Below are 16523 nucleotides of genomic sequence, written 5' to 3'. Positions count from 1 at the left end.
GGGTCGGGCCTCAGTTTCCCTCAAAGTGACAAGCGGCTGCGGAGGCAGTTTCGGGAGGGAGAGGCAGTGTCGAGTGCGGGCCGCCGAAGCTGGGCATCCAGCGGGCCACCGAATATCTTGAGGACCAACTACCGTGTGGGGAGCACGTGGATGCTAGTCTCTGCTGGGCGTCCCCCGCCACCATTCACGATCCTGGGGTGCCCGTCCCGCATAGCAGGCTCTTTCTCACAGGCCCCCTCCAGCCCCTCCAGTTTCTGGCTCCCCACAGGGAATGTGAGGGCCCAAGACAAGGGGGTCGCGGGGCCTTTCTTACCCCTTATCCTCCGAGTGACCTTGGGGATGTCCCTGCCCTCTCCAGACCTCCCTTCCCCTTCAGAGCAAATTTTGGGGTCCCCCAAAGCAATCATCGCTGGCTCCCCTCTGCCGCTTGTTGCTCTAAAGATCCCCAAGTACCATGAGGGTCCTAGTCAGGGTTGCTGGGTGACCTTGGGCCTCAAGGGGTGGCCTGGGTGGCCCCGAGGTGCCCCCGCCCCCTCTGTCCTTCCCGCGCTCGCTGGCTCCCTCCCTCTGGGAACCGCCCAGGGGGGCTGAGCCCAGGGAGGCTATTCCAGGCGAGGAGATTGGACGGCAGCCTATTGTCACTGCGCCCTGGAATTCCCCCATCAGGACTCCTTGGGAGACAGGCCTCGGTCCACGTTGCCCGGGGGTGGGGGTGGCAGTGAGAAGCAGAGCTGGCCTTCCTCTGCTCCCTGGGCCTGGCTTTCCCTGGGCACAGGGCAAGGATCAGCCAGGCGGGCTCTCGGTGGAAACATGGTAATAAAAAATACCTGAGGTTCTGTGTGCAAAGGACAGGGCGGCTGGGAGACAGTCTGGAGAGAGGACCTGGGAGCTCCCAGGCCAGGGTGGGGATGGGGTGACCCAGAGGCAAGGGGATCCCTCTCCTCTGCTTATTTGCCCATGGGTGCCCCCCACCCTGGAGGGATGCCTGGGACCCGCCTCAATCTCCTTCCACAGCCTCGGTGTTATCTCCAAAGCTGCATGCAGGCTCAGTCTGGTCTGGGCTTTCCAGCTGGGGGATCTGGAAGGACCCAGACTGTCCACAGAGGACCCCCCCCACTCCTGGCTGCATCTTAATCTCGCCCCACCCACCTTTCTCTGACTGCCTGCATCTCTCCCTGTCTCTCTCCCTCTCCATCTCTCTCCCTCCATCTCTGGGCCTCTGTCTCCCCTCCTCTACTGACTAATTTTACAACCTGAGCCCATCCGAAAATAGCTCCCTTTTAGCTGATCCGACCCGGATCTTCTCAGAGCCGAGACCGGCTGGGGGTGTGTGAAGGGGGGGAGCTGGCTGCTCCGGTGCCAGCCTGCCCTGTGCCCCCAAGGTCCTGCCCACCTGGGGGTGGGGGGGGCTGTGCGTCCGCGGCCCAGGCGGCCCTGGAGGATTCTGGGAGTGCCGTCCTTGTTTCAATGGTGACTCAAATGCTTTTCACTTTTACTCTTAAGAGGAACTGTGTGGAGCAGCCGTTACTTCCATAAATCCTGCCGGCGGGAAGGCCGGCCTCCCCACGCTTGCCCCGCTCTGGGCCTCCCTCCCTGCCTCCCTCCCGCCCGCCTCTACCGCCACGTTAGTTATTCCGGGTTTGGGGCCAAATCCCTCTTGGCTGCAGTGCCCAGGATTCCCCGGGGCCGAGGCTGGGCCTGGGCCGTGGCCACGGCAGCGCCGGCGGCCAGGGCCCCCCTCATTCATTCATTCTTCCTTTCATTGCTTCACCCCATTGCCTGGTGGGGCAACACTCTTTTTTTAAAAAAATCACTGTTTCTCCAGTGGGGAGACTGAGGCTAGGAGAGGGTCCTCGACTCTATCTTGATTGAATATAGTAGATCTTCATTAAGCGCCTCCTATGGGCCAGATGTATGTGGCCACGGCTTGTGGCAGGGCACTGAAGGCATGAAGTGCCAGCCTAGTATGAGTTCATGGAGGCTCTGCTGGGATTGGGGGGGTGGGTCTCCTAGCATTTCAGGACTGGGAGAGGGGCCAAGATCAGAGAGGGCTAGGGCCTGCCCTCAGGTGGCACAGCATGGCTGGTGAGTCTGGAACTGGAGCCACTGCCCACCTGACTGGCCAGGCCTGGGCAGGTGGGTGCTCCCTGAGGTTACCCCCCATGACCTGTGGTCTGGTGGTCTCCGATTGGCTCCTGTACAAGGCACAACCTCCCGCCATGTCTCTCTCCCTCTCTCTCCCTCTCTCTAAGTCCGTGACTCTCCCCCTCCCTCCTCTGCAGCAGAGGTGTTCAGGGTCGGGTGCCTTGTAAATCACGACGCTGGGCTTCTGGCCGAGTCAGCGTTCTCTCCCTTCCTCCCCTCCTCACTCTCTCTCTGCCTGAGCTGGCCTACCTCCCTGTCTCCCACCTAATGGATGGGACCCACCAAGTGTCCCACGAGCAGGTGGGTTCACAGTGACCCACACACATGTATACTGGGTGCGAGTGGACCCTGGGTGTGCCGTCCCCAGTGCTCACACTCCCACACGTGTAGGCATACAGATGTGCACACGCATGCGCCCTGACTGGGGTCACTGAGGCAGGAACCCAGGTTGGCCTTGGATATGCATGTAGATCCTACCCAGGTGGCTGTCTCTAGGCAGGTGTCCTAGTCCTTCCTTGAATGCTTCAACCTTAGCTTGGGGCCTGGTATACAGTCAGTGCCAAATAAGCTTGGCTGTGATGGTGGTTGTTGCTAAACTAAGAACTGCAGCTTCCCAGGTGGCACTAGTGGTAAAGAACCTGCCTTCCAAGGCAGGAGATGCAAGAGACACAGGTTTGATCTTTGGGTTGGGAAGATCCTCTGGCGGAGGGGCATAGCAACCCACTCCAGTATCCTTGCCTGGAGAATCCCATGAACAGAGGAGCCTGGTGGGCTACCATCCATGAGGTGGCAAAGAGTCAGACACAACTGAAGTGACTTAGCACCGAAACTGATAACTGGATTCAACACCCCATAGGCACTTTCCAGTTTGTCCTCCTTGCCTTCTGTCACTTCTCAGGGCGAGCTGGGAGCCAGGGGCAGCAGTGACTCCCCAGAACCTTGAACCATAACTACCACCCCCTGCCAGGGTTTTTCTCTTGGTCTTTCCTCCCCTACCTGCCTAGCTCTGTACAGGGTCTCCCTGAGTTTGACCAGACCCATGTGGGAACCAGCTTCCTTCGTCCACTGGGGTGTGTGCATTGGGAACAAGCAGAGGATGATGTTGGTCCTTTCTAACCTGGATGCCATTGAAGCAGCAGTGAAGAAACAGATCAAAGCCATGCCCTCGAGGGGCTGCAGTGTAGTGAGGGGATGGCAGGACCCGGCTGCTGCTTTGGCTTCCCGAGGAGGAGGTGGCACGTGACCCAGGGCTGAGCAGCAGAAGGGGGCCACGTGGGATTCAGAGAGCAGGTGGGGTGCAGAACAGGAAGCCCTGAGGAATGACCAGGCCCCGTGCTCGGGGGGGTTGGGGGAGCTGGCAGTGGGGCCAAGTATCAAGAAGTTCAAGGTCACAGGGACCCAGGTTCAAGTCCCAGCTCAGCTCCTTCCTGGCTCTGAGACTGTGGGCCAGTGGCTTCAGTGCTCTGTGCCTCAGTCTTACAACATTTTCCCCATTTTGTAGAGTTGAGAGCTCAGTAAATGCTCAGCCTTGCTCCCCGTCTCTCTCCCTCACACCCCAACCTTCTGGCTCAGCATCCACCCAGGACCCCAGGGCACAGAGAGTAAAGTCAGGAGATTCAGGGCTCAGACTCACTGGTCACTTTGCCAGATTTTCTAGTCCCTGGACTTCATTCACCCAAAGTCTTCCCAGGGGATCCTCAAAAGCCCTGCCTGACCTGCCCATCCCCTCCTTGCCCTCCCTCTTTCTTCTCCCTGTCACTCACTCTGCTCCAGCCTCACTGGCCTCCCCCTGTCCTCTCCAAACATAAGGCATGATCCTGCCTCAGGACCTTTGCATGTGCTGTGTTCTCCACTTAGAAAGCTCCTACCATGGGTGGTCATCTTTTAGGTCTTTGTTCAAGTGTCCTCTCCTATGAGAGACCCTCCCTGACCACCTCCAACTAAAAAGAACCATCCCCAGGGGACTCCCTGGACCCTCCACCCCCTCCCCACAAACTCCTTTAAATTTCTTTAGAGCACATTGTTCAACCTGAAATTTTCTTTTTTGTTCCACCTGAAATTTTCTTTTTGTTCCACCTGAAATTTTCTTTTTTGTTCCATCCTTCCTTTCTTTCGCTTTCTTTCTTTCCTTCTGTCTTTCATTTATTTATTTTTTTAGCCACACCTCCGAGTTGTGGGATCTTAGTCCCCCAACCAGGGATGAAACCCAGACCCTCAGCAGTGAGAGTGCAGAGGCGGAATCCTAACCTCTAGATCACCAGGGAATTCCCTGTTTTATTTATTTATTTATTGGCTGCTGCTTGTGGGATCTTTGTTCCCCAGCCAGGGATTGAACCCATGCTCCCTGCAGTTGAAGTGCAGAGTCTTAACCACTGGACAACCAGGGAAGTCCAACCTGACATTTTATTCCATTTCCTAGCTTGTTTAATATCCATCCCTGCCCAAATCAAGATCTGGGTGAGGGCTGAGCCCAGGACTCTGCTGGGCCCCAGCATCATACATGGAGCTGGCACTCAGTAGATGTTTGTTGAACCATCAAATGCATTTTTCTCTCATTGGATAAGAGCTGTTCATAAGCTATGATGCTCTGAACTTGGAAGGAGGAATCACTAGCAAGAACACTTAGTCTGGCACCAAATGGGCCTGCATTCAAATATGAGTTCTGCTGTTTGACACTTAACAAACAGTGGGCTTACCTGGAGGAAGGGACATTGGAACCTGAGTTTTGAAGGATGCACAGGAGTTTGGGAAAGCAATTAGGAGGTGGACAAGAGATTCTCAGTAACATTTGTTGAGTCACTGAGTCACTTAGGAGAGAGAATGCTTTGTGGAAAACTTTTGGTTTGGGAATTGGAGTTTCACATCCTGGTTTGCTGTCCTGGACTCTCAGAGTGGGTGAGCCACAGGGAGGCCCAGTAAGGGACACAGCCCAGAGCACAGTTGACCAGTCCATAGTGCCCAGCAAGGGCTTGGACCCAAGTGTCTGCCTGCCAGCTGCTGCTGTCCTCTTTGGCCAAGTAAGGTTTTTGGGGTTCTTAGTCCCCCAACCAGTAATCAAACCCATGCCCCCTGCAGTCAAAGCACAGCGTCTTAACCACTGGACCACCAAGGAAGTCCAGCTTGACATTTTATTATACTTGTTAGCTTGTGAAATCCCATTTGGCCAAGAAAGATTTCTGGGGTTTCTTGCTGTCTTCCCTAACCTTTCATCTGTGATTACCAGAGCAGTGGATAAGCTCCCCACTGATCTCCAGCAGGGTGCCAGGTCCCTTTTTGCCCATTGTATAGGATGAGAAACTGACACCCAAGGCATAGCAGTGATTTGTTCCTGGATCATACAGAGGTGAAAATGGAGGCTGTTGTCACCCAAGCTTATTCCCCCCAGTCTTCCTGGCAGCCAGTGCTTCAACCCTGGGCCTCAGGGTTGAGGGAGACCAGTTGAGCTGGACTCAAAAATGCCCAGCTGTGTGGTCCAGGCTAGGTCTGGAAGAGAACCCTGAGGAAAGCAAGAAAGGCTGCCTGAAGGAAGGAACACTGGAGATGGGGTTTTGAGGGATGCATAGGAGTTCAGGAAGATTCTTGGCTTCTAGCTTTCCTTGGCTGTCTCCCTTGCCCTATCAACCAGTGAGGGTATTGGGAAGTGTCTGGGGAAGAGGCCTTGGTTGTCACAGGTCTTGTGGGACAAAGAGAGCAACAGGCCTGCCTCTCACCTGGGTTGACCTCCCTGGGAGGACCTGGAGGCTCAGGCAGCAGGTCTGTGACCCAGTTACAGGCTGTTTGTCTTCCTTCCTCCAGAACCAGCTGGGGTCACCAGTGACGTGGGCTCCTGCCCTTGCCCGCCTCCCTGGCATCTCTCCCCAGAGAGGGCCCAGGGAGGAGGGGGTAGTCATACGGCAGGGGTGAGGAGGCTTGGAGAAGGGGGGAGAAGGAAAAGGAGAGAACTCATCAAAGGGGAAGGGGCTCAGAGACAAAGGGGTTCAGGGAGAGTTAGAGTCTGGGCCCAAAATAATCCTAGCAACAGCAACAATAATAATGGCATAATTCAGGCTTTTGAGAGCCGGGCAGATAAGGGGGTTCCTATGCTAGAAGGAGCTAGCATCCCCGTTCAGCTTGCTGACACCCCAACTGCCCCTTCCCAGCTCCCTCTGATCACTCCCCCAATAAGCTCCCGGCCTTGGATGACAGCCACAGCCCAGGCCTCCTGCTACCATGGTGTCCCCTCCATGGGGGACAGTGCCCATGCCTCCATGGATCCCCTGCCCCAGCTTCTCTGGCCAGACTCCCAGGCTCTGGACCCAGGTCTGCGAATCAGCTGTGTGACCTTGGGCGAGCCGCTCCCCACCCCCAGGGCTGGCATGTTGAGTGACATGGTGGTACAGGAAAAGCACCCCTGAGGTTGGAGGGGACCTGGCAGGAGACAGCCCCCTCCATTCTCCCTCTGCCTCAGCAGGTCAGCCGGGGCAGGGTGGGGTGGGGCACGGAAGGGGCTGTAAGGTCCAGTCCCTGCCACAGCTGTTACGGTGACTCACATGTCGGGGGACATTGGCGTAGAGGGGGCTGGGCTGGCACAAACAGTACCCCATCCTGCCCCACCCCATGAGGGCAGAAGGCTATTTTCAGACCCTCAGTAACAGGGGAGATCTGAGGTCGTCTCCCACCCCCAGCGCCCCATGGCTGCAGGTGGCCCAGGGGAGATGGGGTACAGGACAGGGAGGGGGCACCTGGAGCGGGGAGTACCATGTGCATCCAGGCCTGGAGGTGGGACCGAGCCTGGCCACATCCACCTGGAAACCAACTGGTGGCCCAGAGCAACTGTGTCGTCATCTCCCCGAGAAACCCCTGCCTCACGGAGAGCAGGCTGTTTTGAGAAAGGGGCGGACAGAGTCTTGGTTCGTGTCCTCACACAGACCCTGAGAGCCTCCGGGACCTCAGCCAGGTCTCTGCCTGTCTCTGAGCTTAGCCTCCCCATCACTCGAGGCATAGTGGAGCCCCAGGCCTTTTCCTGCCCCTAGAAGATTGTAAGCAACTAATCGTTACGGTGACAACAATGTCAATAACAATAATAATAATACCATAATGCAGGCTTTGCTGGGCAGATAATGAGATTCACATGCTAGGGAGAGACATAACCTCCATTCAAGAAGCCCAGTGCAGCCCCCAGGCGAGACTAGGGGTTGAAATTTCTCTTCTCTGTCTTCCTTTCTCCTTGAATTTCTCACCCCTTGAGGGTGAGAACGCACATCTGGGATGTTCTGCAGACTCAGTTTCCTTTGTTGAAAATGGCGAGAATGAGACAGCCTCCTCCTACCCCCAGGAAGAGGAAAGGGGCCTCCCATGGCCCCATCATTCTCCTAGGGGCCCAACGGGGGGGGGGGGGGGGGAGAGCTGCTGTTGTTTCCATGGAGAAGTTGGTTAGGTATGGCTTCCTGTCCCAGCTCTGCTCCTCGTGACTGAGTCCCTTCTTGGGGTCTCAGTTTCTTCATCCGTAAAATGGGTGTTGCGGCTGCTCGGAAGCCCCACTCAGGCAGTGGGAGAGGGGTGCTGAAGTCACAGCTCTGGGCAGGTCTCTGGCCCTCCTTGGGCCTCAGTTTTTCCATCTGTAGAATGGGTCTCTGCGGGGCAGGCTAGGGCGAACTGACCCCCGGCAACCCTTCTCTCCAGCTCTGAACCACCATGACTGAGCTCCCCTTTCTCTGCTGCATTCTGATCTTGCCTCCTTGAGCCTCAGCTTTCCCTGCCCCTGCAATGGGTCTATATAGGAACCGCCCCACCCCCCCACCACGCTTCCATTAGCCCCTGACATACAGTAGACCCCAGTGGACCTGTGAACCTCTTGGCCTGTGGACCTCAGCTGGTTCTGTCTGTATCTCTGGGCTATAGAAAAGATATCTTGTCCTCACTTTTTTCATCACTGCCAAGAGCCAGTAGAGGCAGCCCTTGAACCTCTGTCTCACGTCAGCTTCTTCTGCCAAGCAGTGGATCTGGCAGACAAGTGACACTGTGAGCCTGTTTGCTCCTGAATTGTCAGTGTCCAGTGTGTGCTCAGCCCTGCTTTGGACATTTGAGCTCATGCTCTAGTTCACTGCTTTGCAAAGTACAGTCCCAGGGCCCAAGGCCCACTGTCTGTGTTCATAAATAAAGTTTTACTGAAACACTGCCATGCCAGTCACATCTCCTCTGTGGCGTCTTGCACTTTTTAAAGTTTGCTGACCCCAGTTCTAGAAGGCACAGAATAGATCCATGCCACCACTATTCTACCAACCTCAGTTTTCCCCATCTGTTCAGTGGGTCCCCATCAACTTCCACCTGGGACCCTCAGCTTCTCCTGCCTGTACATTGGAGTTCAAGACAGCCCTTCATGACTGGCTTCCTTGGCCTGTGCCTTCCACCGTGGTCAGAGCCTCAGTTTCCCCATCTGGGCAATGGGTTCTCAGACGATCCAGTGAACTTCTGCTGGGTCCCCTCTGGCCCTGTTTTTTCTTTGGAAGTTTGGAGGTATCTGCAGAGGACCCCTGCACACCTCTGTTCCACCGTCCCTCCAATGGGTTTGCCTGGGGCCCCTGCAGCCTCAGTCTTCCGGGCCGGGCAGTGGGTCCACGGGCCCCAGCACCTCCTGATCTCTGGCCTCTCCCGCCCCGCAGGATGAGTTCCACCCTTTCATTGAGGCGCTGCTGCCTCACGTCCGCGCCTTCGCCTACACCTGGTTCAATCTGCAGGCGCGGAAGCGCAAGTACTTCAAGAAGCATGAGAAACGGATGTCGAAGGATGAGGAGCGGGCGGTGAAGGACGAGCTGCTGGGCGAGAAGGCCGAAGTCAAGCAGAAGTGGGCATCGCGGCTGCTGGCCAAGCTGCGCAAGGACATCCGGCCGGAGTGCCGCGAGGACTTCGTGCTGGCCATCACCGGCAAGAAGGCGCCGGGCTGTGTGCTCTCCAACCCCGACCAGAAGGGCAAGATGCGCCGCATCGACTGCCTGCGCCAGGCCGACAAGGTGTGGCGGCTGGACCTGGTCATGGTCATCCTCTTCAAGGGCATCCCCCTGGAGAGTACCGACGGCGAGCGCCTGGTCAAGGCGGCGCAGTGCGGCCACCCGGTGCTCTGCGTGCAGCCGCACCACATTGGCGTGGCGGTCAAGGAACTCGACCTCTACCTGGCCTACTTCGTGCGGGAGCGAGGTGAGTAAGGGCGTGCGCATGCACGGGGCTGGAGGTGGAGAGGGCTGGGGATGCGCCTGCCTGTAGCAGGGTCCTGAGCCAGGCCTGCAGGTCTGAGCAAGAAGGCAGGTCCACGTGGCCTGCGCGGGGTTGGTGGGGATGGAGGAGGCTGACCTATGAGAGGTCCAAGGAGAGAGGCATGTCTCGCAAGGTTTGAGCAAGGAGGCGGGCCTTCTTCAAGTCAAAGGGAGGAGGCCGGTGCCGGGAAAGTCAGAGTGAGTAGGCACATGCCATGTGAAGTGTAAGCGAAAGAGATCCGGTTCACGGGAAGAGTGGGGTAGGGAGCAGGTGTGTCATGGGGGTGTGAAGGGAGGACATCGGAATTTGATGTCCAAGGGGGTGGCAGGTCACAGGAAATGAGATACTGTCCCAGAAGGTCTGTTGGCAGCAGGGGTGAGGATGGGCCACTGACAGGTGGGTGAGGGACAGCCTTATCTTCCCCGGAAAGCTGGAAGGGTGCTGGGTAGCACATTGTGAATGCTGGTTGATCAACTCTCAGACCTTCCCCAGAGTCCTGACCGGTGTCATGTTGATGCCAAGCAGAAAGCTGGGGCACTGTGTGACTTGAGCTATGTCATCAATCTCTCTGGTCATCAGGGTTCCCTACTCCCACCCTTCTAGCTGGGTGTTTCTGGTGTTTGCTGGCTCTGTGGTCAAATGGTCCACGTGGAGACCAGTGGGGTTTGTGAGGATGGAGAAATCCAGGACAGCTTCCTGGAAAAGGAGGCTCCCCTGTGCTGAGTTCTGCAGGAAGACGGGGCAGTGATGAGTGTGGGGCTCTCCCAGGGGGTCAGCAGCCTGGGCAGAGGTGCAGAGGCTGGACGGGTGACCCAGTCCTGCATGTCAACAGGTCCTGGTGGTCGTGGGCAGGGCCTGGTTGCGCGGGCAGTGGGCTTCACTGACCCACTGCTTCCTGGTGATGTGGCCAGTGGAGCTGTCACATGGAGGTTATCCAAGTTCTTTCCTGGATTGGGCCTGGGGAGATTCTCAGAGATGGTGTGTCGCGTGTTGAACTCTGGTCTGCTGTGTGGCGGGTGGCAGCTATGACTGTCTTCATGCGGATGGAATCAGGTGTGCCTGGGGAACCTAACTGGCACAAGTCCTGTGCCCTGTTCCCACCCAGGCTGAGCCTTGTGGGCGTGAACCTGCACACACCCGGGCTGCCTGAGCATGTCAGGTGGGTGCACTCGGCTTGAAGACCCAGTCCCACCACCGGTAGCCCCACAGGCACTTGATCACACAACCAGAAATGACTGGGGAGGGCTTGGGAGGAGTGGGGGAGGGGCAGTGAGAAGAAGTGGGGACTCCAGGCAGGACCGCCCAGCTTCTGACCGCAGCCCTGCTGTGTGTTGTGTGCTGGCTGTGTGACTGGACCTAGCCCTGTCCTGTGCCTCAGTTTCCTCCTCTGTACAGTGGGAGGAACAACCACGCCGACTCCTAGCGGTGCTGTGAGCCTTCCATGAGGTCTCCTGGTCACCATGGTGTGTGGGAGGGACAGCCAGTCCAGAGTTCCCAGTCTTGACCTTGATTCCTTGACCTTGACCCCGTCTGCCCCATCCCTCACCCCCACCGGAATTCGATGGGGCCAGAAACAGAGGGGTAGACAAGGTGAGAGTCTGCAGCCCTCGGGATGCGGGGGAGGGGAGGGCACAGGCGGCCTTGGGGGCTGCAGCGTTCATTACCATGCAGGTCCCGGTCTCTCCCACCACATCCATCCTCCGCGCCCGGCCCCACCCCCACCTCCTCCGCGCTGAGCTGATAAAATTTTGAAGCAAGTTTTCTGCCGGCGTCAGCACAATCTCCGGGCGCCTCCCCTCCCCCATCGACCCCCTCCCCCCTTAGCTGAGCAGGCAGGCGGGGCCTCCAGGCCTCCACAGACACCTTCGTGTCCGTTGGCCATGCTTCTGCTAGCCGATCTGGTCAACTTCCTCGCATGAGGGCTGGAGAAGGTCAAGGCTGCACCCTCTCCTGCTTCGAGCCAGCACCATCATCCCAGGTGACCGCCACTCAAATCCACTCCAGCTGACCCAGCTGGGAGTGAGGGTCGGGTTCAAGGGCTGGGCGGGGAGCCCAACCCCAGCTCAGCCTCCTGCCTGCCTGCCTGGGTTACCTTAAACTAGTCACTGAATCTCTCTGTCTGCTTTCCTTGTCTTTAAAATAAGACAATAAAAAATAGCTGTAGGAATGTTGGATTCTTATGATAAAGTGTTTGACAGATAAACCCTGTGGGGTCATGAAGAGAAGTACCCAGCACAGGGATAGGACTTTGTGGACCGTTATTTATTTTTTTTCTTGGACCATTATTATTATCATCCTTATTAGGGTTATAATTTCCCACCTCCGTGCCTTTGCCCATATGGTTCCCTCTGCTGCGGATGTCATTCCTATCTGGAAAACTCCTACTTATGCTTCAAAACCCCAATTCCCAGTGCCACTTTCTTTCTGTCAAGCAGTTTTTCTGAGAACTTAGCAATTATTTTCTATTCTCATGGCAACCCTGTGAGGCAGGAATCGTATCCATTGTACAGATGAGGAAACGGAAGCCTCAAAAGAAGGAAACTAAAAAGTACCCTGGAAGAAGTTACCTGCCTTGCCCAAGGTCACAGCTAGAAAAGGGCAGAATTAGGGTTTGAACATGGGCAACTTCTGTTGCTGGGGCTTCCCGGGTAGCTCAGCTGGTAAAGAATTTGCCAGCAATGCTAGAGACCCAGGTTCAATCCCTGGGCTGGGAAGATCCCCTGGAGGAGGGCATGGCAACCCACTCCAGTATGCTTGCCTGGAGAATTCCCATGGACAGAGGAGCCTGGTGGGGTACAGTCCATGGGGTCACAAAGAGCCAGACACGACTGAGCGACTAAGCACAGCACAGCCTCTGTTGCTGGCACCCCTGCTAGCCTTCCATGCTTGGTGGCAGAAGGGGATGGAGGTAAATTGCAGTGTAGGATGTGGGTGTCCAGTCTATGTGGCTTGGCCACCTCTGGGCTGGGTCTGTGTTCTAGGCTCCTATTAACCAGAGCTTCCTCCAGGATTCCCAAGCTGAGGCTGCTACCCAAAACTCCCTGCTGAGACCCAGCTCCCTGACTTCCATCACAAGACCCCCATCACCATCTGGGCCAGAGTTATGTCTCTATTCTTAGCCAAGCAATCATCTGATGGCAGAGAGAACTGGCCACCTCTTCTCTCCTCTCCCCTTGTGGGTCTCAGGGCTGCAGGGCATCCAGGCCGAGAAAGCGCAGTGGCCACTCAAAGCAGCCCTGCTGGGCGGCCATAGGGCTGATGGGGCGTGGGGAAAGCGGGCCTTGCTTGACTTCTGGGACAGATCACAGGCAGGATGCTGAGATGGGCATCTGCCATTCAGCTGGAAGGAGGTGCCGCCTCAGGTGTCAGATGCGGGGCCTCGGGGCAACAGAATGACAGTGAGCAAGACCTGGAAACACAGAGGGACCCAAAGACAGGGAGAGACACGCGAACACCCACATACTCGGCCATCCCCTGTCCCCAGACCCTGGCATGAGGCTCAGCTCCCCCCACCCCCACAGCCTCTGTTTCTCCCTGGGGCTGTCAGGAGGATTGCTGGGGCCCCACCCCAAGGAGGAATCCCAGGCCTCCCTCCCCAGGTTTATTTTGGAGAATAGAAGAGTGGGGACGAGCTGGGAGAAGATCCCTTTGGCGCTGGGGCTGCCAGGCTCCTCAGAGCCCAGGGCACCACCTTGGGCCAAACTTGGCTGCCTCGGGCATCCATCTGGCATCGTTGCAGACATGGGGCCCTGATTCCAGGAGTGGACTCTGTGTGTGCCCTGAGGGTGGCCTAGGGAACAGCTGGGGGACCCTGCTGAGAAGTGATATGAGCTCTGCCTTGGGACATTGGGCTGCCTGCTCCTTGCATGCCCTTTGTGGGTGGGTGTGCTATTGACCAGATGGGGAAGCTGACAATTCTCAGTTAAATTAAAAAGCTAAGGACAGGGAGGGGTGTGGAGAGGCATGGTGGGTCCTCTGGCTGGGCCACAGAGAGATTTGAGTGAGAGTGTGCCAGGCCATTTTGGGGGCATAGCCGGTGCAAAGGCCCTGGGGCTGGAATGGTCCCAAGCACAAGTGCTGGAAGGTGGAGCTGAGGACCGCTGCCTGGCGGTGGGAAGGCCGGGCCTCCTCCCCAGCCTCTCGTTTGGGAAGGAGCCCGGAGGAAGCAGGGCCCAGAGAGAGAAGCTGTCTGCCCAGCCCCAGAGCCCAGCCAGGCCTCCCCGCCCCCTCTGGCGGCCTGAGAAACCTGAGGCGGGCGGGCACCGTGCCAGGGCGGGTGGGGGAGGGGCTGCCAGGCCCGCCCGCTCCGGCAGCTGCCAGCCCGCCCCGAGCCGCCAGCCCAGATGGTGCCCATCTGCTGACGCCGCCGTGGGCTGGCCTCCCGTTCCCGCCTCCTGTTCCCGCCTTGTTCGGTGCCAACCTCCTGGAACGGCACTGTGGGCAGGGGCCCGCTTGGGAAGCTCACAGCTGCTCAAGGGGCTGCCCAGCGTGCCCAGGAAGGGGGCAGAAGGATCAAGAGGGGAGGGGTCCCCACCCCCTCTTGGATGAACCTGGGAAGCAATCATAACAACAGATGATAGTAACAGTGGACACGTATTGCGTACCCGATGCTGAGCCTGCCCCACATCTGGTTTAATTCTCTCCACCACCCAGGGAGACCATCCTGGTGGCTCAGATGGTAAAGAATCTGCCTGCAGTGCAGGAGACCCAGGTTCGATCCGTGGGTTGGGAAGATCCCCTGGAGGAGAGCATGGCAACCCATTCCAATACTCTTGCCTGGAGAACCCCACAGACAGAGGAGCCTGGTGGGCTACAGTCCATGGAGTTGCAGAGTCAACACAACTGAGCGACTAGCACTTTCACTTTCACCACCCAGAGAGGCAGCAACTATTACCTACTGCCGTGTTTCAGTAAGAAAACAGGCCCAGAGATGGTCAGTCACTTGTCTAGGGTCACACAGCTCCTAAAAGGTAGGGCAGAATTAGAACCCACAGATCCTGAGTCCTCAAAACCACTAAAGGAAAAAATGGAAAACTGCTTTTGGGGTTACTGAATGGAACCCACACCCTCCCAGTTGTACAGATGATGAAGAGAACTGGCCCAGAATACATAGTGAACAAATGAATGACTATTGGTGAACCTTCCTGAAGTGCCTACCGTGCCCCAGCCTGGGGGCCGGGATCCTCATAAAGTGCACCCTGGGCTCAGATGGCAGGAGAAAGGGCCTGGATCAAAGGAGCCTGGTTCAGCTGCAGCTCTGCCTGGGCTTGCCGTGTGACTTAGGGCAGAGCCCTGCCCTCTCTGTTCTGAGGTTGGAGGAGAGCTGAGCCAGGAAGGTAGGGCCTTGTGGAGCCACGGAGAGAAGCAAGCTGGACCTTGATGGAGGGTCCCCTATCTCTTCCAACCCCTGTTAATCTCCATTCCAGCCCAGGACACTGTGCTGGGGGAGACAGGATGGATGTGGACAGGAGGGCATGTGAGAGCGCCCATTCGCTTGTACGATAGACACGATTTGTGTCCACACTTGTTCCAGGCTGTGTGAGATGTACTCCTCTCTCTGACCCTTCATTTTCCCACCTGGAGAGTGGAAAAAATAACTGTGTTGTGTCCACTGCATTCACAGTTGGAGTCAGTGACCCCTAGATAGAATAAAATAGGCACTCAATAAATGCTCAGTTCCTTCCCAGATCCTCTCTCCGGCCCCAGGAGGCAAAGCGGCGAAGAACCTCAGAGCATCTAGAGAACCAGCCGGGGTACCTGTAACCGAGGATGGGCCCCCACTGGAAGCCAGGTGTCTGGGTGGTAGAGGAGTGAGGGGCTCCTGGCAGCATGGACCCCCCCCCCCCCCGGGCTGGGAAGCCAGGTGGACCAGCTGTCTGCCCGTGCAGGGGAAGGTGGCTGCCCAGGGGTGAGGTCCAGACACCAGCTGATGATGTGTTTATAGCAGCGGTGGGAGGCCTCTGGGCTCCTGGTTAGCGGTGCCGAGGATGCTGCTAATGTAGCAGGTGGGAGCCCCGTGTCGGGAAGAGGTAGGGATGACATTTCTAGCCAGACGGCCCAGGTTGAGATCCCACCGCTCATGTGCCATGTGGCCTTGGGCAGGTGACGTCACTGCTCTGGGCCTCAGTTGCCTTCCCTCTGAAAAGGGCGTGAAACAGATGGTGCCTGCTTTGCCCGGCTATATGGGGTTAAGTAAGATAATGCACGAAGGTCTAGGACAGGGCCTGGCATAAGGTAGGTGCTCAAACATACGTTCTAACTCACTTCACTGGTGTCCGACTCTTTGCAACCCCGTGGACTGTAGCCCACCAGGCTCCTCCGTCCATGGGATTTCCCACGCAAGAATACTGGAGTGGATTGCCATGCCCTCCTCCAGGCTCAAACATAATTTGGTGCCTTAAAAAGGAAAGAGATCCTGACCGATGTTACACCGTGAATGGACCCTGAGAACATGATGCTCAATGAGAGAAGCAGACACAGAAGGACACACACTGTCTGGTTCCACTCACAGGAGGCCTTAGAGGAGTCAGATCCAGAGAGACAGGAAGTAGATGGTGGGGCCAGGGGCTGGGGGTGGGGGGAGGTCAGTTAATGGGGACAGAGTTTTTGTTTGGGAAAATGAGGCAGTTCTGGAGATGATGGTGGGGGTGGTTGCAAGGCAGTGTGAAGGTATCCAGTGCCACTGAACTGTGCACTTAAAAATGGCTAAGGTGGTGAATTTTGGGGACTCCCCTGGTGGTTCCAGTGGTTAGGACCCTGTGCTTCCAATGCCGGGGGCATGGGTTCAATCCCTGGTTGGGGAACTAAGATCCCACGTGCCAAAAAATAAATAAAATAACAACGAAAGTGGTGTTTGACTCTTTGCAACCCCCATGGACTGTAGCCCGCCAGGCTCCTCTGTCCATGGGATTCTCCAGGTTAGAATACTGGAGTGGGTAGCCATTCCCTTCTCCAGGGGATCTTCCCAACCTGGAATCAAACCTGGGTCTGTTGAACTGCAGGCAGATTCCTTACCGCTGAGCCACCAGGTGAATTTTATGCTACTGATATTCTACCACAATTTAAAAAATTCCTTGTTGTTAGTGATAATTTGTAACTCAACTAGGCTTCATTTTCAAAATTTAAAAAAAAATGATAGTAATAATGAA

The 16523-nt window shown here is 56.8% G+C and overlaps 1 protein-coding gene across 4 annotated transcripts in view; it reads left to right on the top strand.

Annotated features, from left to right (window-relative positions):
* NFIC (nuclear factor I C) overlaps positions 1 to 16523 on the top strand; it is a 73181-nt gene that overhangs the window by 8261 nt on the left and 48397 nt on the right. For all 4 annotated transcript variants that reach the window (XM_070464995.1, XM_070464994.1, XM_070464997.1 and 1 more), the window contains exon 2: positions 8787 to 9318. In XM_070464995.1, the coding sequence (XP_070321096.1) occupies positions 8787 to 9318 (532 nt within the window). The remainder of the gene's footprint in view (positions 1 to 8786; positions 9319 to 16523) is intronic.

The sequence above is a fragment of the Odocoileus virginianus genome, chromosome 3, assembly GCF_023699985.2.
Source record: "Odocoileus virginianus isolate 20LAN1187 ecotype Illinois chromosome 3, Ovbor_1.2, whole genome shotgun sequence".
Lineage (NCBI taxonomy): Eukaryota > Metazoa > Chordata > Mammalia > Artiodactyla > Cervidae > Odocoileus > Odocoileus virginianus.
Note: the sequence above shows the minus strand (reverse complement) of the source record. Positions and strands in the feature narration are given on the sequence as shown.